Source organism: Squalius cephalus (assembly GCF_949319135.1).
Source record: "Squalius cephalus genome assembly, chromosome: 17".
In the NCBI taxonomy this organism is placed as follows: Eukaryota; Metazoa; Chordata; class Actinopteri; order Cypriniformes; family Leuciscidae; genus Squalius; species Squalius cephalus.
The window spans coordinates 19803123-19827501 of NC_137138.1; the positions used below are offsets into that span (position 1 = coordinate 19803123).

At 37.4% G+C, this 24379-nt stretch overlaps 2 protein-coding genes across 2 annotated transcripts; one reads left to right on the top strand and one right to left on the bottom strand.

The window, feature by feature from the left end:
- The first annotated feature begins 255 nt into the window (after window positions 1-255).
- On the top strand, window positions 256-16003 carry ccnjl (cyclin J-like). Its single transcript, XM_079898274.1, has 6 exons — window positions 256-536; window positions 1123-1218; window positions 6176-6386; window positions 11202-11501; window positions 13380-13539; window positions 13657-16003. Exons 2-6 carry the CDS (start codon window positions 1141-1143, stop codon window positions 14129-14131), a joined length of 1224 nt encoding a protein of 407 aa, XP_079754400.1. The 5' UTR covers window positions 256-536; window positions 1123-1140; the 3' UTR covers window positions 14132-16003.
- A 2813-nt stretch (window positions 16004-18816) lies between these two features.
- Window positions 18817-20056, bottom strand: fabp6 (fatty acid binding protein 6, ileal (gastrotropin)). Its single transcript, XM_079847783.1, has 4 exons — window positions 19952-20056; window positions 19181-19356; window positions 18977-19066; window positions 18817-18894 (listed from the first exon to the last, which is right to left on the bottom strand). Exons 1-4 carry the CDS (start codon window positions 20016-20018, stop codon window positions 18832-18834), a joined length of 396 nt encoding a protein of 131 aa, XP_079703909.1. The 5' UTR covers window positions 20019-20056; the 3' UTR covers window positions 18817-18831.
- Between the last annotated feature and the right edge of the window lie 4323 nt (window positions 20057-24379).

The window sequence follows — 24379 nt, forward strand, 5'->3', positions numbered from 1 at the left end:
ATAACAATTTTATTTATTGGCATTAAATGATACAACATTTAAATATTTTCTGTTCTTCGCACTGTCCTCTACATCACAATAACTTAATATCAGTAATCTCAGGAAACCGTATCACCACCTGTAGATTTAGATGATAGTTGAATAATAACACACATTTCAGTCTTACATCTATCAATGTTTTAATGATGTTAATGTCCGCGCGGCGGACTCCTCCCCGTTTGGAGCGAGCATGCAGCTCCGCTCACCATCATCATCAGATCTGCTCCTCTCAGGCCGCTGGGGGAGCACAGCTCAGCACACTGCACGGGACGGCGAAAAAAAGTCAAAGGGTTAAACTTGGACACACATGCGGCGGTGTTTTGATTAAAAAACCCATCCAAGTGTACATTGAAGCGACGTTGTTATTCGCTGGAGGAATTTTCCTTGATATGGGATTTGTTTTGAAAAGTACACACGAGCGTAGTTGAAGGATATAACTCCAGTATGCGGCAGTTTTGAAACAAAGGGGTCTGGTCCGGAGCGCCGTTGTCTCAGTGGTAAGACGCGCTGTTGTCTTAATAAAGAGCGTTTTACGGTTTCCTATAATGTTTAATTTTCAGCTTCTGTTTTAGTTTAGATAGTCGCGGTCGATTAACGCGTTTAACCCGAAACTCATTGCTTTATTCGTTCACAACTCTCGTGTATACTTGATATCGCTGTGATAGGGGTCTCGTGGCGTGCCGCAGGGGTGGATGTGCGGCGCCGGTCACTTTCATTTCGGACAGATTCTATTATTATTAATTTTTTTTAAGAAACAAAGTGACCTCAAAATACATAAGCTTTGTCTATGTTTGTGTTATTAATTAAGTATTCCACAAATAAATAAGACAAAGTCGTGATTTTTGGGATGGAACTAGAGGCTGTTGTAGTTCAGCGTAAGATGAACTGCTTGAACTTTGCTGGAGGACTTCAAGCTCACAGTAAATCTAGAAAAGAATTTCCCCACAAGCACCCACTTATATCATGCCTTTAGTTCGCCTGAAGAACTGTGACATTTTCCCTGAAATAGAAGTAGTGTAGTTGAAGTGCCTAAACTGGACAGACATTGCTTCTTTCCCTCTCACGCTCTTGTTTGTGTTTAAGGATTGGGGCCCTTTCTGGATGGGAAAGATGGAAACGGAGGGGCAGTGGTGGAAAAGCCAGCTCGCAGCGGACATCCATCAGTCTCTGCGAATTAAGGTGAGTTGAACAGCTTTGCGTTCATCATGGGTTGTTGTCACAATGCAGTTTTAATCCAAATGTACATTACAAATTCCAAACATTCCAAATGTCATTATCCAGGCCTCCGTCGCTTGGCTTGATTGCCACACATTAAACCAGGATTGGTTTGACTTGCCCAAGCTTTGATGGGGAAGTGTGAAATATCACACAGCCCTTAGAAAACATCTCCTGATTGTGGCTTTATGAAGGTTCCTTGCCATCGCATCGTCTACATTTGTATGCAAAACACACTTCCCTGATCATGATCATATTAAATATCATCTTCAACTAGGAACGCTGTCCCAGGACTTGTGACGAAACCACCAGGGTCCTACTTTTAGTTTAAATTGAACATATTTTCTAATTTAATTATTTTACTTTTTTTTTACTTTAAAGTCATATATGCATATTTTTACGTTAACGTTTTTTTTTTACAAAACGTAACTTATATATACATAAAGCTCTACACTGGTCTAGACCTTTACATCATTTGCTGAATAAATAATATATATATATATAATTTAGCAAATGATGTAAAAGTCTAGACCAGTGTAGAGCTTTTATGTCGTTATTGGTCAACACACTTTTTGAGTTGGAACACTAGGAAGTGTATTGCTAAACCATGTGAACTTTTGTTTCCTCACCGCTGAGTGAATTGCACTCATCAGACAGCGAGGTTTAAGTGCATTTATTTAGTGCAGTCTGTTGTCTTTTTATTGTCCGTCCTGTTTATTGCAGGGTGTGCTCACATCCGGTTTGGAATGTGAAGTGTTCTGTCTGCGTGTGTGGGTTTGTACTTGAGTTTGTCTGTTAGCTTGAGATTACTAAATCCTGCTGGGTTTATTCAGCATGTGTCAAGGAGTGGCTAAATGATGTATGTGACAGAAAGTGGGTTTTCTTTCGTGGCACGTTATTCTCTTCACCACCTGGTTGGTCAGAGTTGCACTATGTGAAATCTAGTGATGTGTAGTAGGACTAATGCACTGGAGATGCAAAGTGAAATATCTGAAGATTGGAGGTTTGGTGTTGGTGGATTTTATTTAGACAGAACAATCTCTCTCTGTTCACCAACGTGCAATGCTCAGTTAATGTTGTGCAGAAATGTTTACGGGATAACCCTTTGCACAGATAGGCTATAGTTTAATTTGTTTTGTGTGGGAGGTTGGCAGACTTCACCTCCCACTACGTCAATACCGAAAGCTAAGAGGCTTTGAAATGAATTGAAATCTTTTAGGAGGTTAATTAGCAGCCTTGCTCTTCATTTTGCTCTAATGTTTTTTAGCACAAATTCAATTTTGCAAGAATATGTTTTCTGTAATGTTGTGTTTTCCATCACTTTAAAATGTGTTACAGCTATAATTTAGTCTGTCTTCAGCAATGTAAATGGTAATATTCAAGCAAGTCTTTTCTCTCTTTTTTTGTATGTGTGTGATGTTCAAATGCCAATTCCTATTTTATCGTTGCGCAATCCATAAAAATGTAAGGCCAAACTAGTTTTATTTCCTTTAGCTTTACCTTGTATTTATAGATGCTTTGAAAATGGTCACAGTTAAAGCTTGTTCTCTTGAAAATGATTTGCATCAAGATATGCAGTTGACAATCTGATTCAAATACAGCAGCAGCTGTAGGGCTGTCTAGGCCCTACAAAAGGGCTCGTTGAGAGGGTCAAATCCCAGCCCCTCACCCCACAGGGGACAGATGGCTGTGAGACATGATGGCTAGGCCTGTAAAAGAACCAGCTTTTTCCTCAACAGTCACTATAAAGCGGCACACTCTGCCTGTGGGACTCATGTCTGGAAAGAGTTTGACAATTTAGCCGCTTATTAAGTGTGACTGCAGCCTTTTTTGGGTATGTTTGAATTGTAATTTTTATGCAGTTGGTATCAGATGGATTTTTGAGAGCTGCTCTGGTTTGCTAAATTGCAAAGAATGCTGAAAAAAGGACATTACTATAATGGGTCTTATTTATGGAACAAAAATTGGTAATCTATTTGAACAGTGCAACACTATGTAAAAATGGTTTTAGAATTAGATGCAATTTATGCTCTTGGTTCATAAGTTTTTACTTTTCTAACCCTTGTACAAATGTATTTATTTTACTTTAAAAGTACAATTACCATCATACATAGTAATATCACAGAATAATAGATTTTTTTATGTTTAAAAAAAAATCACATGGTCATTCAGAAATCATTCTAATATGCTGATTCGGTGCTTGAAACATTTGAAAATAGTTGCACTGCTTAATAAATTTGTGGAAACTGTGTTACATGTCAGGAATCTTGAATAGAATTTAGAAAGTTTAATAGAACGGCATTTATTTGAGAAATCTTTTGTATAACACAAATATATTTTCTGTCACTTTTTATCAATTTAATGCATGTTTGCTGAATGAAAGGGTTAATTTCTTTTTTTAATTTCTTCACGATTCCTCAATTAAAGTCAAGTGCTTGATTCCAATTTACAGATTAATAAGCAAAATACCGGAAGTGGCGCATTCCATGGATGAGAATTCATTAACCGCATTATTAGACCGTTTTCTAAGGCTGCACAATATATTAAACCCATTTAAAAATTCTAATATAGCTTAGTGCTATTGTGAAATCACAAAGGTTGTGATTCAATTAAAGAAATTAAGACTTAAGAAGATGCAAAAATCTTTAAGTCCGTCTGACATTTTTCTTTTAAATCAGCATTTATTTTATTTTTTTATCAGGCTCCTGTGTTTAGGTTCTGTAATTTCACTTTAATGGCAATGAAAAGGTTATTAGTCTGTAATTGAAATGCCCTAGTTTTAATGTCACTTTAGTCAATTCAGTGGTATTTAACCAATTTGATTGTCTTTTGCTGCAAAACCAGCTTCTTCTTTTTTTTTCAAAAAACCTCTCAACCCAACTCTTTGGACAATACATAGTAAAATCACTACTCCCCCGTGACCATGTCTATACCATATTCAGGTCCAAGTGCTCACAGGTCGAATGTGACCCGCGGTTGTTTCCCGATCCCACCCTATCTCTCTCCAGTCACTCCTAACTGCACTCTCTGAATAAAGGTAAAAGGCTAGAAAATAATTCACGCAGTATAACCATAATGACACAAAATGACAAATAACAACACAAAACAACAAAATAAAAACATTGATCTTTTGGTGGACTAGTGGGTCACATTCATTCCACAACACCTGAGGAAAATAAAACATTATATGCACACTTTGCATATACAGCCTCTTGTAATTATTGTTTTTTTTTTTTTTGTATTTTGTGTTTATTCTGTATATTTGTACACTGTTAATCTTTACGTAGTGTATAATATGTTTGTATTTTTGTATAGTAGTGTATTGTCCTGAGAAGTCTGGCTGCTTATGCATTACAATTTCCCCACTGGGGATTAATAAAGCATCCATCCATCTATCCACCCATCCATCTATCCATAAATAGAAGACATTACACAATAACTACACCATATACATTACGCTTAAAATAAAAAAAATAAAAAGTTTTTAAAATATAATAACCTATATACAATTTTAAATATATATAATACATAAATATAAAATTGATATCAAATATAAATAATAAATAAATAACTATAATAAGTGTACAGTTAAGTAAGTTTTGCACTTAGAAGTGCATTAAGTCAGTAAACATTTAAACCGATATTAGTCAAATCTAAACTATCTGTTGTCATAAAATGTATCTTTCTTGTATAAACTTCTAAACATCTTGTTTATTTAAACAGGATAAAAACTTGCAGCTCGATTATTGAAAGCCGGCTCAAACACACCCCGTCATTCATCTTGAAATCATATAATTCGATTTGCGTCTTCTGATTGGTTCTGTGAACTCGGAGGCCTTATCTGGCAAAGGGAAGTGGAGTTTAGAGGGTTCTGCCAACGAAGTGGTATTTCTGAATGGGCTGAGGCTGGGATTTAGCGGGTTTGAGGCGAAAGTATTTAATGAAGGTGTAATCTGTGCGGAGAGCATTCACTCAATGTCATCTTCTCTTTTTTGACGGAGGTGGCGGAGAGCAGCTTTAGCATCTGAAGTCTTCAAATATATGTGCTGTGTATTTCAGAGTGAAGCGACCCATTAATTATTTAGATGCGTACAGGTCACATGTTTCTTCCAGTGTCTGAGAGCGGCTCCGTTTACAGTAAATGCTGCTCTACACAAACTCTTTCGATGTGCTGTTTGTTTGGGTTTCCAATAATGTCTAATAAAGTCTGACGCGCTTTGTGTTTCATAGCGAACTGTTGCACTGTTAGAATTTAAATACACAGAGCGCATCTCAGCTGTTCGGTTAAAAACCTCCATCTCTGCATGAGCTGAGAGTTTGTGTTGCTTATAACATTCCAACCCGATCACACTAACTGCGTATCTATTGCACGCATTGTGTTTCGTGCGATTTATACAGCAAAATGAGTTTTTACGTGCATATGATACGCATGGGTAGGATTAGTAGTGTGGGGGTGCGTGTATATTACACGCAATAAAGTGCGTATCAAATGCACGCGAAAACTGCGTATCATATGCACGTAAAAACTCATTTTCGCGTATAAATCGCACGATAAACACAATGCGTGCAATAGAGACGCATCTAGGTATGCAACGTTACGCGTGTCATTTCAACAGATTTGTAAACCTATGCCAACACAAGAGAATACATCAATGTTCTGCAAATTGTTCATTGTGATTTCAAAATAAAAGGTTAAACCCTCGCTGCGAGTTAGCATCTTTTGATGTCCACATGTTCTTGTTGAAGAAATGACAGTGGCTGTAGCATTTCTGTCATAAAGAAGTGGCTAAATAATAAAGATTAAGTGGACATTTGGATTAAATGTTGTTTGGCCAATTTTAAACAAGAATTTGATCATGCTGTAAAGTGTAATAACAATTACTATTACAATAGTACTATGTAACAAACCTTTTCTCCATAGGAGCTGAAGTTGCCGACGTACCAGGCCCACTCTCCACAGATCGGGATGCGCCGGTACTTTGCCGACCTGCTCGCTGTTCTCAGTAACCGATACCAGCTGTGCCCTACAGCGCGTCACCTGGCCGTCTACCTGCTCGACCTCTTTATGGACCACTATGACGTAGCGGTGCGGCAGCTGTACGTCATCGCCCTCTCCTGCCTCCTCCTGGCCAGTAAGTCAAAGAGTAATGTGATTGCACTGTAGTTGATGCTTTTATGTGCCTGTGCTGCTGGTGTTTCATCCCCTTTACCTGTACCTGATCCGGCTGTAAACTCATTGCAGGTAGCCGAAGTGAAATTGAACTCAAGAAATTTCATTTTGTGAGTGCTCGCATTGAACGGACTCGGAGCAAGCGTGTGTGACTCTAGCTGGCTGTTGTATTGTGCCTGTGTGACAGCTGTGTGCATAAGAGGGCATGGCCTCCGCTGGCCTCAAGACCTTTTAGTCAGTCTCCAAGGCAACCTATCCAACGCACAAACCAGAAAGATAAAGCTGCGTTGGCATGATGCAAGCCTCCTAAGTCTAACCGACGATTTCTGGTAGATTACGAGAGCAAAAGGAGAGAGGCCGCCTTGGAGTGACGCAGAAGTGTCGCCTGATGTCTCCAGTAGATATATAGTGCAGGAAACAAGGAAATCTGACTCAATATACATGTGCTGTGTAATGTGGCATGGCGTGTTATCAGTGGTGGCACGTCTGCTTGCTTACACACAAAACAAAGCGGGACAGATAAGATAGAGGGGGTGACGTGTCGCCATGTGTTGGTGTTTTTCACAGATTAAAATCTGGAGCCTAGATCAAGGCGTCCGAAAACAGATTTCGTAATGACAGTTATTAATTCAGATTGCTTTCTGCGTATGCATCTGTGCTTAAATGACCTGAATAATCTAAAGGTTGTCTTTAAATGCCAAATCTCTCTCATACTTCTGACCCTCATTATGGCGGACTCTTGTTGGGGGAGGGTTGTTTTGCGCTGGCCGGCAATTGGCAGTGTTCAGGCATTAATTAATTGCTTTGACTGAATGAATAATGGCTCTAGCTCATGTTCCTTGTTAAAATATCCCTCCCTCTCTCGAAGTCATTGATTCAGGCGGCTGCGGCCATTGTTGGGTTTCTCTAAGAGTCGCCTGGAGTCAGTGTGTGTGGGACAGGGCGCTTAAAGCTGAGAGCTCAGCAGAGTTTCCATTCAGACCAAGATTTATTATGACAAATTGTAGGGAGACGCTCTCTTTGCATTAAACAAACTGGTTTGTGATTGCATGTTATAGAAAATCCCATCTTACAATTAATTTTAGTGTTGTTCATGTGCTCCTATTTAGAGGTTAATCGTATACTACTGCCTGTCAGTGTTGTTAAAAACTATTTTTGTCAATTAAATTAAAGCTAAAAAAAAAAAAAAAAATTGGATGAAAAACTTAAACAAAAATTAGAAATGCTATTTTGGCAACTAATGGAAATAAAAGTACTAAAATGACTAATGACTAATAAAATGAAAATAAATGTTAGTTCATTTTAGTTAATGTATTAACAATGTTAATACATTGTATTTATTAATCTTTGTTAAAGTTTTAGTAAATAAAAATACATGAGTTAGTTCATTTGTTAGTTCGTGTCAACTAAACTTCATTAAATAATGTTGAATTATACAACTTTTATTTTTGTAATGTATTAGTAAATGTTAATATTCACATTAAGATTAATAAATGCTTTAGAATTATTTTTCATTGTTAGTTCATGTTAACTAAAGTAGTCAACTAATGTTAACTTATGGAACCTTATTGTAAAGTGTTACCAAATAAATAAAAAATAGATAGAAATATAAAACTGACAAAAGTACATAACAAATACTAAAATTTAAACTGAAATAAAAAAAATGGAAAATATAAAAATAAACGCTAACTGCAAATATTAAGGAATATTATAATAATACTACTAAAATAACACTGCTGCCTGTCTAAAGCTCATTTGCTTTGGTTTAAGTTTTTTTTTAAGCTCGTATAATTTGAAACCAGAGCGTAACCTCGTATTAAGTCGGTATTAACACTGGATGATCATCCTGAAGGCTGAGTCTGCAGAAATTGCACCATGCCGAGAGCTTCGGCTGAGAACATGTGAAAATCTAATTTTCAGGTGATAATGTTCAGCGATGAATGATGGCTAAATGCAGCTTGAGGATATGCATGGACGAACACTTGAGCTTGATGTTATCAGCACAATTAGCCCCCCACACCCACCCGCTCTCATTCTTTTAGCTGAAAACTTTGGAGGAGGAGAAGAGGGTGAGATATCAGGCTCATTTCCTCTCCTGAACTGGGGTGATGGGGGTTTGTTATGGTAACGGTTTAAGGCACAATGCATGATGTGAAACTCGTTTTTCTTCACAGAATCTGATAGCATGTAAAAATAAAAAAAGTCATCTTTTTGGATATTAAAGGTTTATTCTCTGCATGTTGAAGGAATAATGAAAACAAGATGAGTTGAAACCTTAATCGTGTGGTACTTTTCCGTCTTCATCAAAAAGCCCTGTTGAAACGGCATCTGTCCTGTAACTAATGGGGCTGCAGCTCAGAAAACGGTGTAGAGTAGCATGTCAAATGCAGGCTGGCCCTTTCCTCAGGAGGGCGAGGGAGGGGTGGGGGAGCTGAGGGCCCTAGAGGGGCATGTTTGAACTGAAACACTCAGCAGGGTTCCTGATATTCAGATTAGTGTGACAGATTCCCCCTTGTGGTTTGATGCTAATGAAAAGAATTTGTACACCCCAGGTAATTAAGAAAAGACACTGGGCAGCGTTTTTTTTTGTGTGTCAGCTTGGCATTTTTGACTGTGAAGGTCCACCAGTGTTTCCTGTTCTGCTGCTGGATATACAGTGAAATGAAAAAAGAAAAGAAATTGTATTTGTCCTGGGTTTTGAGTTCAAGTCTTTATGTGTGTGTGTGTGTGTTTATATATATATATATATATATATATATATATATGTGTATATATGTACACACACACACACACATACATACATATATTTATATATATATACAGATAGATAGATAGATAGATAGATAGATAGATAGATAGATAGATAGATAGATAGATAGATAGATAGATCATTGTAATTATATACTTATAAAATACAAATAATTTGAAATAATGTTGTAAACTTCATATTTGATCCAGTCTGTTATTCTTAAAATATTATTGCATTTTGATATAAATTTAGTAAAATACACATTTAAACTAAGAGTGAAATAATTGTAGACCAAATTACCATTCTATATAAATTTATTTATTTTTCAAATTACGCAAAAAGAAAATATTTAATTGTGCATTTAGGAAACATAAATTTCTATTTATAAAATTCAGCCTGAATACTACTAAAACGCTATTTCATATTTGAAAGAAATCGTGAATGTTTTAGGAAAATCTCATTAGAATTGACAGAATTCTCTTGTGACGCATGTATACACTGTTGAGAAACTAGAGCGAGAGTTTAAAGTGCATTTTAAAGAGAGTTTATTTTCTAAACTGAAGTACTCATAGCTGAAGAAACACCCACTTATTGCCCAGTTCATTTCAGGGGTTACTTAGAGTAAATATTTTAGGTCGTAGAGGAACTGGATGAACACATGGTGTAACGAATTACTTACTAAATTTGTGAGAGCATTTATTGAGTTAACATCTGACTCTTCTAATAACTGGGTGTTTATATTACAGCTTGCAGTAGATGCACAGTTTTTGTTATAATAAAGGGTACTTTTACTTTTAACAGCAAAATATTATTCAAATCAAAGTGAATTAAAAAATTAGGTACACATCCATATGTGCAGAGCGAGTATTTGTGACCCTGGATCACAAAACCAGTCACAAGTCGCACGGGTATATTTGTGGCAATAGCCAACAATGCATTGTATGGGTCAAAATTATAGATTTTTCTTTTATGCCAAAAATCATTAGGATATTAAGTAAAGCTCATGTTCCATGAAGATATTTTGTAAATTTCCTACCGTAAATATATAAAACATTTATTTTTGTGAGTGAATGCAGCACAATTGTAAATGCACAACTTTAAAGGCGATTTTCTCAATGTTTCGATTTTTTTGTTCCCTCAGATTCCAGATTTTCAATAGTTGTATATTTCGGCCAGATATTATCCTATTCATATCTACAATATATCAATGGAAAGCTTATTTATTCAGCTTTCAGATGACGTATACATCTCCATTGCAAAAAATTGACCCATGTGACTGGTTTTGTAGTCCAGGGTCACATATGATGTAAAGGCCTGATAGTGCTTTAAGATGTAATGTTTCATTTAATAGGACAAAGACCTGACGTTGTCTATAGCAGACGTTTATTGAAAGTGCCAAGGAATGAAGGCGTGACCTTGGTTTCTCTTTGCTGTTTGGACTGCGTCTCCTCCACGCCAGCCAGTGATCTGTGGGGGACTGTGTGCGCTCAACCATGAGCCGCAGAAGTCAGAGGTCGTGGGGCCCTTATTGTTGGAGCATTAGACTGCAGGGGAAGCAATACTAGGGAGCCTTGGACTTTGGGGAAAAGATATTAACACCTAGCACCTAGAGTCAGGAAGGGGAAACCAAGAGAACAAAGGAATTCTGAAGAGAAGGGCTAATTCACCATGAGGCAGCTGTGCTCTTTCATTACAGGAATTCATGAAATGCCTCACCTTGATGCCAATGCATATCCTTTTAAAGAAACCTAAGTGTGTGAATGAAGCACAGAGATGTATTGTTCTTAGATCAAGAATGTTTTAGATCTCAGTGACATCTGGAAAAAAAGAAATCGCTATAAAATTCCCTTGCTTTCATCCATTACACATCATGAATCTGTAACGTGACATCTCTGATGTGATGTCTGGGATAACAGCGGGATAATCCACAGGGAAATCCATTCGTATTTTAACATCGTGATTTAACCAAGCATGTAACATTGATCAAATGAAATGCACAAGCTCAGATATTTGCTGGTCTTTTCACAGGTAAGTTTGAGGAGAAGGAGGACCGTGTGCCCAAACTGGAGCAGCTGAACACTCTGGGCTTCATGTGCAGCCTGAACCTCACCCTCAACAAGCGGGACCTCATCAAGATGGAGCTGCTGCTGCTGGAGACGTTCGGTTGGAACCTGTGCATGCCCACACCTGCCCACTTCATTGACTACTACCTCCACGCTGCTGTCCAGGAGGGGGACCTACACAACGGCTGGCCCCTCTCCTCCCTGTCCAAGACCAAAGCTTTCATGGACAAGTACACACACTACTTCCTGGAAGTCTCTTTGCAAGGTAAGAAAAAGTCATTTTTATTTGAATTTTATTTCAAATGAAATGAGTAATAGTGATGATGAAACGTTTAGCAATTAAAAGTGTAGCTTGAGAAGATCAATTCATATTGTAAATTTGATAGAAATGTTATAATTTTGATATCGTCATTATATAACAAACCTCCAATACACATTAGCGTTCAAATTAGCACGATTAGTCTGTACGATTTTTTTCATGTTTTTAAAGGTATGCTCTTATGTTCAACAAGGCTGAATTTATTTGATCAAAAATACAGTAAAAAGAGTTATATTGTGAAATATTGAATTGAAATGTAATTTATTCCTGTGATGCAAAGCTGAATTTTCAGCATCATTACTCCAGTCTTCAGTGTCACATGATCCTTCAGAAATCATTCTAATATGCTGATTTGCTGCTCAAGAAACACTTCTGATTATGATCAATGTTGAAAACAGTTGTGCTGCTTAATATTTTTGTGGAGACAGTGATACATCTGTTTCAGGATTATTTGATGAATAGAAAGTTCAAAAGAACAGCATTTACTTAAATATATATTTTTTGTAACATTACTGTCACTTGATCAATTTAATAGAAGTATTCTATCAAACTAAATCCTCCTTACCACAAAGTTTTGCACAGTAGTGTGTATTACAATTCCCATAATAATGTAGAATACAATACAATGTACAATAATGTACAAAAGTCAATATATGTGACCGAACCTTAATTGATTAAATTATTTGTTGTTGTTTTTTTTGCTTGGCAACTGTAAATGGTCTACTGACCAATGAACTTTATAATTACTTGGTGGAAGAACAAAAATGATGTACATTAACATTTACAATAATGTAATTACATTTTTTAATTTGAATATTTTTTTATCAAATATACATTTAAATGCATATTTTATTTTTTATATGCTTTGTAAATAATCATTAATTGATATACAGTGCTATGCATACGTTTAGACACCCATACTAAAGTTGACTAAAAAGAGGAATAAAAAATCATCTTTTGGAAACTGAACTTAATGCCTTAATTTAAAAAATGAGGAAAAATCCAACCTTTTGGGACACCAATTTTCTTTGTGAATGAATAATGTATCGTAAATAAATAAATGTTCTTCCTTAAAATACAGGGTGCATAAGTTTGGACACCCCTATGTTAAATTCCCATAGAGGCAGGCAGATTTTTATTTTTAAGTATTTAAAAAAAAAATTTTTTTAGGATACTATGCATCCTGATAAAGTTCCCTTGGCCTCTGGAATTAAAATAGCCCCACATCATCACATAGCCTTCACCATACCTAGAGATTGGCATGGTTTTATTTCAGTTAGCCTAATAGCTGGTTTGATTTGCATTGAGAGATGATCTTATGGAAAGTACTCCATGCCAATCTCTAGGTATGGTGAAGGCTATGTGATGATGTGGGGCTATTTTAATTCCAGAGGCCAAGGGAACTTTATCAGGATGCATAGTATCCTAAAAAAAAAAATTTTTTAAATACTTAAAAATAAAAATCTGCCTGCCTCTATGGGAATTTAACATAGGGGTGTCCAAACTTATGCACCCTGTATTTTAAGGAAGAACATTGATTTATTTACGATACATTATTCATTCACAGAGAAAATTGGTGTCCTTAAAGGTTGGATTTTTCCTAATTTTTAAATTAAGGCATTAAGTTCAATTTCCAAAAGATGATTTTTTAATCTTCTTTTTAGTCAACTTTAGCATGGGTGTCTAAACTTATGCATAGCACTGTAATTTATTGCTTATTTTTAAAGTGGTTTTATATGCAAGCTCTGTGCCTAACAATGTCTTAACCGTGATATAATCACTGAGGATATAATATAGTGTGTTTTGTGTGCGTCTTTGTTGTAGATCATGCCTTCCTGAGCTTCAGGCCCTCTCAGGTGGCAGCTGCATGCATAGCTGCGTCCAGAATCTGCCTGCAGATCTCCCCCAGCTGGACCACTGTCCTCCACCTGCTCACGGGCTACTCCTGGGATCATCTGACGCAGTGCATCCAGCTCATGTTACTGTAAGAGCAAACCGCAGTATATATACCCTCGTTCATGCAGCATGATGTTCCCTGAAGTAAACCGCACGTGCTTCACTTCACCTTGCCCTTACAGTTGCCTTTCGTTTCATTTTTCAGCGCTCATGACAACGACGTAAAAGAGGCCAACAAATCCAAATCCTCCCCTTCCGCCGGTCAGAGTCTCCAGCCACAAGGTCTCATCCCCCCCAGCCCTGCCACCCCCTCTCTGCAGAGGCAGCCCACCTCCAGCACCCAGCAGCTGCTCCTCCAGGCCAGCAACTACCCACAACTCTCCCAACACTCGCCGGCACTGTCCCAGCTGCACATGCTGGCCGACTGCCAGGCCCTGGGACCGGTGGGCTCTCGGGAATATCTGCAGCCCCACCAGGCCAGTCTGCTTTCGGCCTCGATGCCGGCCAGCTCCTTCGCTTCTTTCCCCAGCTTGGCGACGGGGCTGCGAGGCTTGCCCCTCCCGGGTCCCATCTCCATGCAGGTGAGCATGGGACCCGAGCGACACTGCCTCGGTCTGACTTACGGGAGCGGCTACTTGAGCTCCCACCACACCTTCACAGCCGGCTGCTTTGACAGGTGACGCCAGGAGAGGGAGGACAAACTCAACCTTGGGCTGCCACCGTCCTCCGCCCTCTCCGTCCCCGAGGGGCTTCGTCTTGGACGCCGGCGAAGACTTTCCAAACAGAAGGCCAAGAGTCGAGCGGACCCCACGGAGGTTATAGTATTAACTTAAAAAACGGCCTTTAAGCTCTCGTTTTTTAGCTTTGGCTGCTTCCTTTTGGGATTTTTATGAACTGAGGATGTCTATTTTTTAAGATTATTTAGCCAAGTGAGGACCTTCTTCCAGTGCTGTGCCACAAACTGTCGACCTCAAAAAAAGAGGAAGGATGCTCTTTTGACTTAGGGATTATGACAAATATCCTTTTTTTTTTTTTTTTTTTTCTAAGCATACAGCCTTAAGAAGAGAAATCACGGAGATCCGGATTCCATCCCACCAGCATTATCAAACGAGTCCTTGAACTTTCACACTGGATTTTGCTGTATGGTCCTTTGATGCTGCTGCCTTTTATATGAACCGATGGCTTTACGACCAAGAATCCTGTCTCCCTTCTGGTCTTGTTTACAGTGACATGCCACAAATCAGGGATGTACAGATATCTTTAATACATACACACAACATACCATTGAACCAGCTGATGTTTGTATGAAGTAGCTCCTTTTGTTTCTTGCCGACGCGGTCTGTGGAGAAGGTTGACGTTACGCTGAGGCTCCGGTTCCCTCAGGCAGATGGAAGGAGACGCCCCGAGGGACGGAGGCATCTGTGCTGGAGGAAACCATGCTTTACCAGTTCCTCCTCCCCACAGGGAAAAATAGCCATGATCGCCCTGCAGTTCTGCCGTGCGCTATGAAGACGACTTCATTGTTCCTATCAGACACTGTGGCTCGTAAAGATTACCTCACTGTTACACTGTCGTTCACATTTACCTCCAAGGTCATGCTAAGAACTGGTTTAACCTCACCGCTCGGGTTAGAAAAGATGGTTCTGCTGTTACAGTGTGCTTCAATTTGTAGCGTCATACCTTTAGATCAACCTTTTAGTCCAGACGTCTTTGTTTCTGTTAAACAAACTGGATATTTTAAAGCAGACTGTAATATTTGGTCCAAAATATTTTATTATTATTGTTGCAAACTAAAGATAAAATTAACCAAACATTCTTTCCTGTTCTTTTTTTTTTTGGTTCTTAGACTACACAATGAATTCCTTTATGTTGACTGGCCTTTAGACCAAAGTGTCTGCTTTACGTCCTGCTGAATGAGAAGCTTTTTCAACCACTTTACTGGACTTTGGATCAAAATCTTTCTCCTACAGTCCTGAACTTTGAACTACCTCAATATATTGCCATTTACTTGCTGATTCTGCAGGGCTTGTCTTTTCGTTTGATGTTTTTTCTTAATTGGTCAGAACATTCACGTGTTTCGTTGCATTTTTTTTATCCAGAACCTTTAATTGTGTTAAAGTCCCGTATTTTGTATAGGTAGAGAACGGTGTTCACTGTAACAGACACGCACTGTTTGATATTTCAAGTCATTCTCTTGTTGAAGCCTCTGTGTGTGCAATATGTAATCATTAGTTTGTTACTTTTTAGACTGTATATTTCTTTTTTTATTTTTATTTTGTACCACTACTTTTTTACTATGTAGAATTAGTTTTTTGTTGGTTTGGTTTGTTTTAACACGCGATTACTGCTTCCAGGCAGTGATTTATTTTTCCACCAAGAAAATGTTGCACATTGCAACCAATGTCTCCTGAATCTCTAGGCATTTAGTAGACTAGAGAATTGATTCTGCTCATTCAGTGATCTAATGGGTTTATTTAAAAGCCTGTATTTGGGTAGGGGAGGAGATAACAGGTGTAAATTGGATGAAAACCCCAGAAATAAAATGAAAAGGGAAAAAAAAAGCACAAAAGCTTGGTAAATGTTTCGTTCATGTGTGAATCATACATTTTGAATAGACGCTGGATTTGCATGGCTCAAGGCGAGTTGTTTCATGTGAATGTCTGGACTCATTGCACATGAAAAGGTCTTTGGAAGTGGTGAAGGGGGCGGGGGATGGGGGGTGGGGTCGTGTTCATTTGGCTCCACCCCAAATACCACGGCCCTCCCCCTTCCTCCCGGCATGTAACGTGCTGGACTGAAGACAATGGGGGAGATTCCTGCCCCACATGGTGGTTCTTCCTGTCACTAAACACCACTAAACAAATAAAGCGCATCCAGCTGAGTACCACTGATCGTTTCAGAGATAAAAGCTCTCGGGCTCAAAGAGCAGCCGACAATAGAGTGAAGTTGGAGTAATGGGCAAAAAGTTATTTTTCTGTCCGTGTGTTTTAAGGAAACACCGGTGTGGTGCAAAACAGAGAAGATAAGATTTAACATTGGAATGTACAGAGATCATTTGATCATAGTGGTTATAGGCTTTTACTTTTTTTTTTTACACAAAGAGTCCTTTAAAGTAATAGAGGCAGCCATGATGTTTCTTGGTTGACGTGTTAGACCTTAAAGGGATAGTTCAACCAAAAACATTCCAAACCTGTATGACTTCATTTCTTTTGTAAAACACAAAAGAAGATATTTTGAAGACTAACACCATTTCGACTTCCAATGTATTTTTTTTGTGTAGTCAACGTGAACCGAAAACTATTTGGCTATCAACATTCTTCAAAATATCTTCTTTTGTGTTCCACGGAAGAAAGAAAGTCATACAGGGTGAGTAAATGATGACAGAATTTTCATTTTTGGGTGAACTATCCCTTTAATGGCCTTATAAAACCTTTCTTGACTTAAGCCTTATTATACAACCTTATATAATTTTATTCTTTTAAGAGGCCATATCACTTTATAGGCTATAAAACTGGTCTAGGAGTATGACAGAGTTGCTGAAAGTGATGGTTTATTATTAAATTAATGTTTAAAATACTAGTATTTTTTTCACACACCTATTGTTTCACTTCAGAAGACATAAGGGGTTCTATGAATCACTGTTGTGATCTTTGTGTTCATCTGAAAAAAAAAAAAAAATCATTGAGGGTGAGTAAATTTTTTATTTTTTGGGTGGAAGATCCCTTTAAAATGTTAACAATTAATTCCTGAAAAAGGTGGAGCTCGCGGATTAGGGGTTTTGCAGAGATTGGCCTCTTATCTGTTTAATTAAAGAGATTGGGTGGATAGCAGACCGAGAGAGGGGTCCTCCCTTTGTGCTGGAGCCTGGTGGGGGGTACATGCGCAGACCCTGGGAGGTGGGACACATGTCTGAGTTGGTGTGATGATGAAGAGATGTCAAATCAGATGAGGGGGGTTGAGAGCTGGCAAAGGGGCAGTTGGGTAATGGATCATTTTCACAACCTTTGTTTGCAAAGCAAGGAAGGGGAGGGGCTGGCACCTTTTTTCTTAATTATCAGGAGGGGGTACCTCTAAACAGAAGCGCTCCCTCGACTGCTTTTGTTTTATTTCTTTATGCATTCGTGGTCAATTACAATGAACTGTTTTGATGAGTTAAAGATTAAACACGTGACACCTTTTAAAAATTATTTTTGAATTGCTTATGTCTTAATCTAAAAATAATTGCATTGAAAAATAAAGCCACATGTCCTTATTTATTAGTATTGCCCTCAGAATTATTTTATTTTATTTTATTTTGTTTCTTAATATCTTAAAATAAAGCCCCACCTACTTTATTTTATTAGTATTGTCCTCAATATTTTATTTTATTTATATGAGTGTACATAGTGTGTACATACACAAACAAATATATAGAGTGGATATACACATATAGATAGATAGATATATAGACTACACACACACATATATATATATATTATACACATACATACAGTCAAACCCAAATTTATTCAGACCTTCAACATTTCTCACATTATCACAGTTTATTTGCTATAATTGCATTAAAAAATGGTAATAAAATAACTCAGTTATCAAATCAGTTGATATTTCACTGGTTTTGGCCATTCTTCTGTTAGACTGTCTCAAAGATGAATTAGGTTGAGTATCTGTCAGCTGTTTAATTTAAGTACACAATTAGATAATACCAATTTAGATCAACCAGTTACCAAGCAATGCTTAATTTTGTTCAGTCTGTGTTGTAAAAAAGTCGCATTAGCAATTAAAGAAAAAAACACTTAAGCAAAACACGGTCAGGTCGAAGTGTCTGAATAATTTTTGGTCCCAAATTTGTATACATTTTACTGGTAGTCCACTGTATGAAGAATTTCTGGGTTTAATATGTCACAGTTGACTTAATTAACATAAATTAACTATAGTCTCCTGCACCCACTATTAAAATAATATCAAAATTATGTCAGAATAATTTTTGCTTTGATTGTATGTGTGTGTATTTGTTTGATTAAGAATGTCTCAATCTTGAAGAGTTACCTTGAAAAATCAAGCCTCCACTTGCTTTATCATTAGTGTTTCCATAGGGATGCATTAAAAATGGATGCTTATGTCTTTGTTAGAGAACTGCCTGGGGTTCATGCAGGATTTAAGTGTGGACTGCCCTCCAGTGGTGGTCATGCTGTCCGCAATCATTCTAATTTGATTAGATATTTCACCTCTTTATAATGAGACATCATTAGATGCTCAGTTCATCATTTAATAGACAGATGTAGAGGAAAGGTCAGGAGACAGTTGTCAGTTTAGCTCATACACTTTATTAAAGTAAATTGGAGATCAGAGCAGAAGAGGGTCATTTATCTCAATATTAGAGTTAGATCTTCTTGCTGGTACGTACATAAACAACCGGACCCTTGGCGCTTGGCACTGTGGAGGTCTGTGAAGCAAAGCAAGGAGACTTTATCTACTTTACAAGAATTGCATATCATTGCATAATGTCTACAATGATAATACCTCACCTCCACCAGCTTTCCACCGCTGATCTCAGATGTATGGTGGTACTTGGGGAAACTTATGGCCAGCTTGGCTCCTTCCATGGAGACTATGCCCTGGTGAGGACAGATGAACATACTAGCATTTAAGTATCTCACTTAAGTTGGAGATACACAGTCATATTCAGAAGCTGTGGTCCAATCTCTCTAATCTGTATTTCTATGCCATACCTTAAATTTCTTCCCTCCAACAGTCTCCATCTCACTCTCTTTGCCAATAGTGAATTTGTTGGTCACGACGTGGTTATTTGGGTAGTACTGGATCCATGTGTAGTCCTCTCCGTTCTGGATGATTTCTGTCACAAGCTTGAAGTCATGTCCCTTTGAGATGACATCATCAGGGATACCTGAGGTGTGTAAGAGCGATCATAATTTAGAGAACCTCAGTTTGTACTGATTTTATTAAATTCACAAATTTGTAACAATTAAGACCACCCATATCAGCTGACAGTTATACTAATAAAGAAAGGAGGCGGGGCTTGATTTCTCAAAGCATTTTTTTAAGATTAAGATATTCTTAAACAAAAATATAATATGCACACACGTATATTCAAATTTAAATCTACACTCTTAAAATGAACCTTTCATTGAACACTTTGTAAAAGAACCATTTTTTTTATACTGTTCCAGTATAAAGAACCTTTGTAAAATGGAAAATTTCCATGGATTTTAAAAGTTCTTTGTAAAACCATTGATGCCAATAAAGAACATTTATTACTTGGGCGACAAGAACCTTAAAACATGCTTGCAAATGATATGCAGGACAACATTTTCTTGTCCAAAGCAATTCATTGTACAAAGATTGTCTAAACTAGATCAGCCTGTGATTAAGTGGATGGAAGTGTGGCCCGAAATTCATGAATTTTTCAAGTAGTAACTCTTCCACTGATGTTACCACCAGCAACAGAACAAAAAATAGTTGTTTGAAAAGAAGCGGCTTACCAATCAGTTTGCAGAACTCTTCATATCCGTCCTGAGATTCGGTTTCCCACTTTCCGCTGAAAGCCATGGTTTGGGTGTTGATTGTTGGTTGGAGATGAAGAGCGAGCTGAGAGCTGAGGTACTGATGGGTCGAGTTTCCTGCACTTATATACCCTACCGCTCTTCAACTCTGCCTCTTTTTCATAAAATTATGGGTACGCCATCATCATAACCAAGCCATAAACTTTTACGATGGCCTCACAAAAGAGCAAGTCATCAAGTGCATGACCGCAAGGCTGGTTACCTGGGTAGCAATGATGTACCATACATGGGCAATGAAGAAAAATCAGTGACTTTTCCAGTACAGCTTATAAGTCTGTACAGTGTGATATAAAATTGGATATAATGGAAATAGCATTTGTCTTTTATAAAGTCAATAACAAATAGATGATTAATGGGAGTAAGATAGCAATATCTCTCATATATCATCCAGCTACAAAATAGGTTTTAGTTTGCAGCTGTCGAGTACTACTGAAGGCAATCTGCTTTGACCTTGCTTTTGAAAGGAAAGACAGCTCTTTATGTCAGACTGAACTAAATGTTCCAGTAGATAATGATTCATAGCCACACAAACCTTTCATACGTCTAGAAAACTGAAAGAAAAACATCAGGGTACGCTGTTCTACAGTGACTATCCAATCCTCTTTTCCATTTGAGGATGGGATAGGCTACTCCACACAAAAATGAAAATCCTGCCATCATTTACTCAACCTCAGTGTGTTCCAAAATGGCATGGCTTTCTTTCTTCTGTGGAACATAAAAGAAGATATTTGGAATGGAAGTCAATGGGCTCCAGTGTTATTTGGTTTCCAATGTTTCCATAGAAGACAGAGAGTCATACAGGTTTTTGACAAGATTTTTATTTTTAGGTGGCCTGTCCTTTAAGCAACTGAAATTCATCAATCAAAATGCTGGTATATCAGTCTTAAAAGTGATTATCTGGAAGTTTAAAAAGAGGGAAAGATGTGCCACAGGTCAATGCCCTTCAGCACATAAACCTCTGCTAGTTTCTCATAGAATACAGCTTTCATTGCATCATCTCCGTTGGCCTTGGAGAGTTTCATTGTTTCTCAAGTATCATGTTGAGATTTACAGATAAATTTCAGCTTCAAAGATCTCCACCACTCACAAATCTAGCAGAATGATGAGCTGAAGAGAGAAAAAGCAGGATCAGAAGAGGATGAGATCTTTTTTTCACTTCCAGAGCTATAGCTGCAAGCTCTCACCTCTTAAAAAAGCACACATTGGTTCTTGGGGAAGACGAAATGGTGCGACATTTGTCTTGGATTTAGAGATTTTTTTAAAGCATCAAAGGTCATTTGAGGATGAGATATTATCAGTGAAGTTGAGAATTATCATGATAGTTCTGCAAGGAAGATTTTTTCCTTTTAAATATAGGCCTATATATATATCATTATTTAGAAATTTAGCAGTAAAAGTAGATGAAATAGATTATGAAAGCTGCTTCATTAGCAAACTAGGATGGTTAAATGACAAAAGGAGGTACTTGGATTGTGTTGTCATAAAGAACATTTCACTCACATTATATGGTTTGATTGCAAACACTCGTTAAACTTTGCCTTTCGCAATATATTCACCAAGAGAACGGTTTAATAAATAAAAACCATAGTGAAACATAAACTTTTATAATACTTCCTTCAGGACTTGCCATTAACACCCGCCAACCTGACAAATGCGGGTGGATTTCAGCATTGGCTTCAGAATTTTTTTATAATTCTTTTTGAAAAAAAATGTGCAATAGTTGTCAAAAATATTGATTTTTCAATACATATTGATACTGAAATATCTGAAACGCTTAAATACTCATTTTCCGCAGAATAGATTCACAAAACCAGGTGCGTTTTCTCTTGAGTTGACACACAAGCCCTCCTCCCCTTCACTCACTCGTTTCATTTGCTCTGGATGAATATTGTTGGTGATACAGGGCTTGAATTTCAGCATGGTATTGCCCATATTGTGCATAATTTTACTCTTTCCCGCAGATTTTGTGCTCACCCCCAAAATGCACGCACATATATCCGCCTCTCCGAACTAAAAACTCTTAAACAGTCAAACACACACAAAATAATGTCAAAATGCTGTCTTGGCAAGTATTCACATGGACACAGTCAGTTATGTTTTAAGTGAATGTAAACAGTTGAGAAAGAAAACATGTGTAACAGTATAATACTGCCGTGCAAAGGCAAAAGACCGTAACTTCGTTTTTGGTCGAAAATGAGTTATTTATATTTTTGGCACATTCAAGACCTTCTTTATCATGTGGATAAGTATCTTGAATCAATTCCGTTTTTTTTTCGAGAAAATAATGATTTGTCTTAACAGTAACTTCCAAAAGCCCATGAGAAACCAAGGCAGAACACCGTAACATCAGTTACCGCTCTTTGGCTTTGTTTTGGAGCGCTCAAATTACGAGTTACGGTGCTCTGCCTTTGTTTAGCCGCGCGTCAATATGAAGTTACTGTGCCGGTGTTCAATCAAATAATGCTACCTACCAGATTGTACGGTTATCTGCCTTTGTTTTAATGTCCATTAAAATTTAAATTACGGTGTAGCCTGTGTACTTTGTACAGCTGCCATCAGTCGCTCTAACTTCTGATGTTCTCAGAGCGGTCAGAACATTTAGTATGGTCTGCTCCATCGACAAACGTGCGATATCGATCGCGAAGGATTATGCAGAGTTGACAGAAAAACGTTACACATTGCCGTATCAGATGAATACAACCAAGAATTAAAGCTTGGCAAACTAGCTGGCAGAGTGCCAAAACTTCGCCTTCAGCCCCGCCCTAAACGCGGTCGATCGAGTCAACGCTGGACTAATAGGTATTTTGTCATGTCAAATGTATTAATAATGCCATCAGAATGCAACCAAAGCACAGGATAGCAATAAGTAGATGGCTATAAATAATTGTAAATCATACAAAATAAATGCCATGATCACTAGATTTTATACAGGTGTTACTATAATGATTTTGTTAATGGTGATCAGCAACTAAATATTGATAATGTGGAAGTTACTGCCTTTTGCCTTGGCATGACTTCTCACTTTTTGCTGACAATACAAAGGCAGAGTACAGTAACTTTAAAATAGTGGTCAAAAGTCAAGTTTGAGCTCAAGATTTTTTATGTATATAATTTCCATTACTAAAACATCTATTTGCCAGATTTCCAGTGTCCTACCTATAATTAATTTGGCGGGACAACTAAAAATCTTTAAAGTCATTTTTCTCAGTTCCACACTCTAGCGACTTAAGGTCTTTTGCCTTTGTAGGGCAGAATAGGTCTGTGTGTCAGCCTAATATCCCTGCTAATATCCCTATAATATCCCTAATATAAAATTATTGGCAGTTTTCCCCCATGGTATCGATGTCAAAAGTGTGGCCAGTGAAAATGCAGAGTGGCTAGTAACTTTTGGAAACCACTAGTCACAGTGGCTGGTGGTGAGCAAAAAAGTTAATGTCAAGCCCTGACTTCCTTTCTTGTTGAAATGTCTCATAGTTTGACAATAAATGTGTCATGTTGAAACAATATATGGAGACAAATCACTTCAGCAAAGAAATCTGTTTGCCTACAATCTTTCTTTATGAAATCAGAACAATTATCAAATAATTAGTATTTGATAATTCATATCTGATGGCATATATTAGTATATAGCCCTGAAAGCTAACTCCACTGAAAATCTAAACACACACACACACACACAAACAAAAAATGAATTCACTGTATTGACTCCTAACACTACTGAGGTTTATCTTACCATAATGAAAGGTGAAAGGTCAGTGCACTGATGATCAGTAGGTCATTACAATGAAATGTAGCCGCTGGTTTAGATGAGCTTATCAAATATGCAAACGTTAGCTTCTGAGCACTGAACACTGGTGTATACCCGTGTTTTATTGCGAAACAGAACCACCCTATAGCTCACCAAATTCATTTACAAGTGAAATGATATAAATTCCATGAACAATTTTGAATAAAACTAATTTTATAAAAATGTGAATAAATCTGATTTTCTGAGGGTGTTTCCCTCAGATGACACTGTTATTATGCTGATTTGTTCAGCATTTTGGCAACAGTGTTATTTTATTATTATTTAGGCTATATTATTTATAGACTATAGGCTATTTATTAATAGCCTGATACTTTTTACATTTTCAGTTTTCATTTTAACTTTAGTGTAAAGTTTGAGTCATTTTGCTTGCATAATTTTTATATATTTAGTAATTCATTTTAGTCCTTCAACTTTTTTTTTTTCAGATGGTTGTCGAGGCCACATTTCTTATTTTCTGGATACTCTAACATTAAGTCTATATTTGATTTAATTTAGAATTTATTTAAATTACCGAAAACGATTGTTAGTAGTTTTACTTT

Bases quoted from the DNA above. Each gene is read 5' to 3' on its own strand.
- ccnjl (XM_079898274.1), top strand. From the start codon at position 1,141: ATGGGAAAGATGGAAACGGAGGGGCAGTGGTGGAAAAGCCAGCTCGCA. The intron at 6,387-11,201 runs GTAAGTCAAAGA...GTCTTTTCACAG, and splicing joins CTCCTGCCTCCTCCTGGCCA to GTAAGTTTGAGGAGAAGGAG. The intron at 11,502-13,379 runs GTAAGAAAAAGT...TCTTTGTTGTAG, and splicing joins CCTGGAAGTCTCTTTGCAAG to ATCATGCCTTCCTGAGCTTC.
- fabp6 (XM_079847783.1), bottom strand. From the start codon at position 20,018: ATGGCTTTCAGCGGAAAGTGGGAAACCGAATCTCAGGACGGATATGAA. The intron at 19,357-19,951 runs GTAAGCCGCTTC...TACACACCTCAG, and splicing joins AGAGTTCTGCAAACTGATTG to GTATCCCTGATGATGTCATC. The intron at 18,895-18,976 runs GTGAGGTATTAT...TTTGCTTCACAG, and splicing joins GCGGTGGAAAGCTGGTGGAG to ACCTCCACAGTGCCAAGCGC.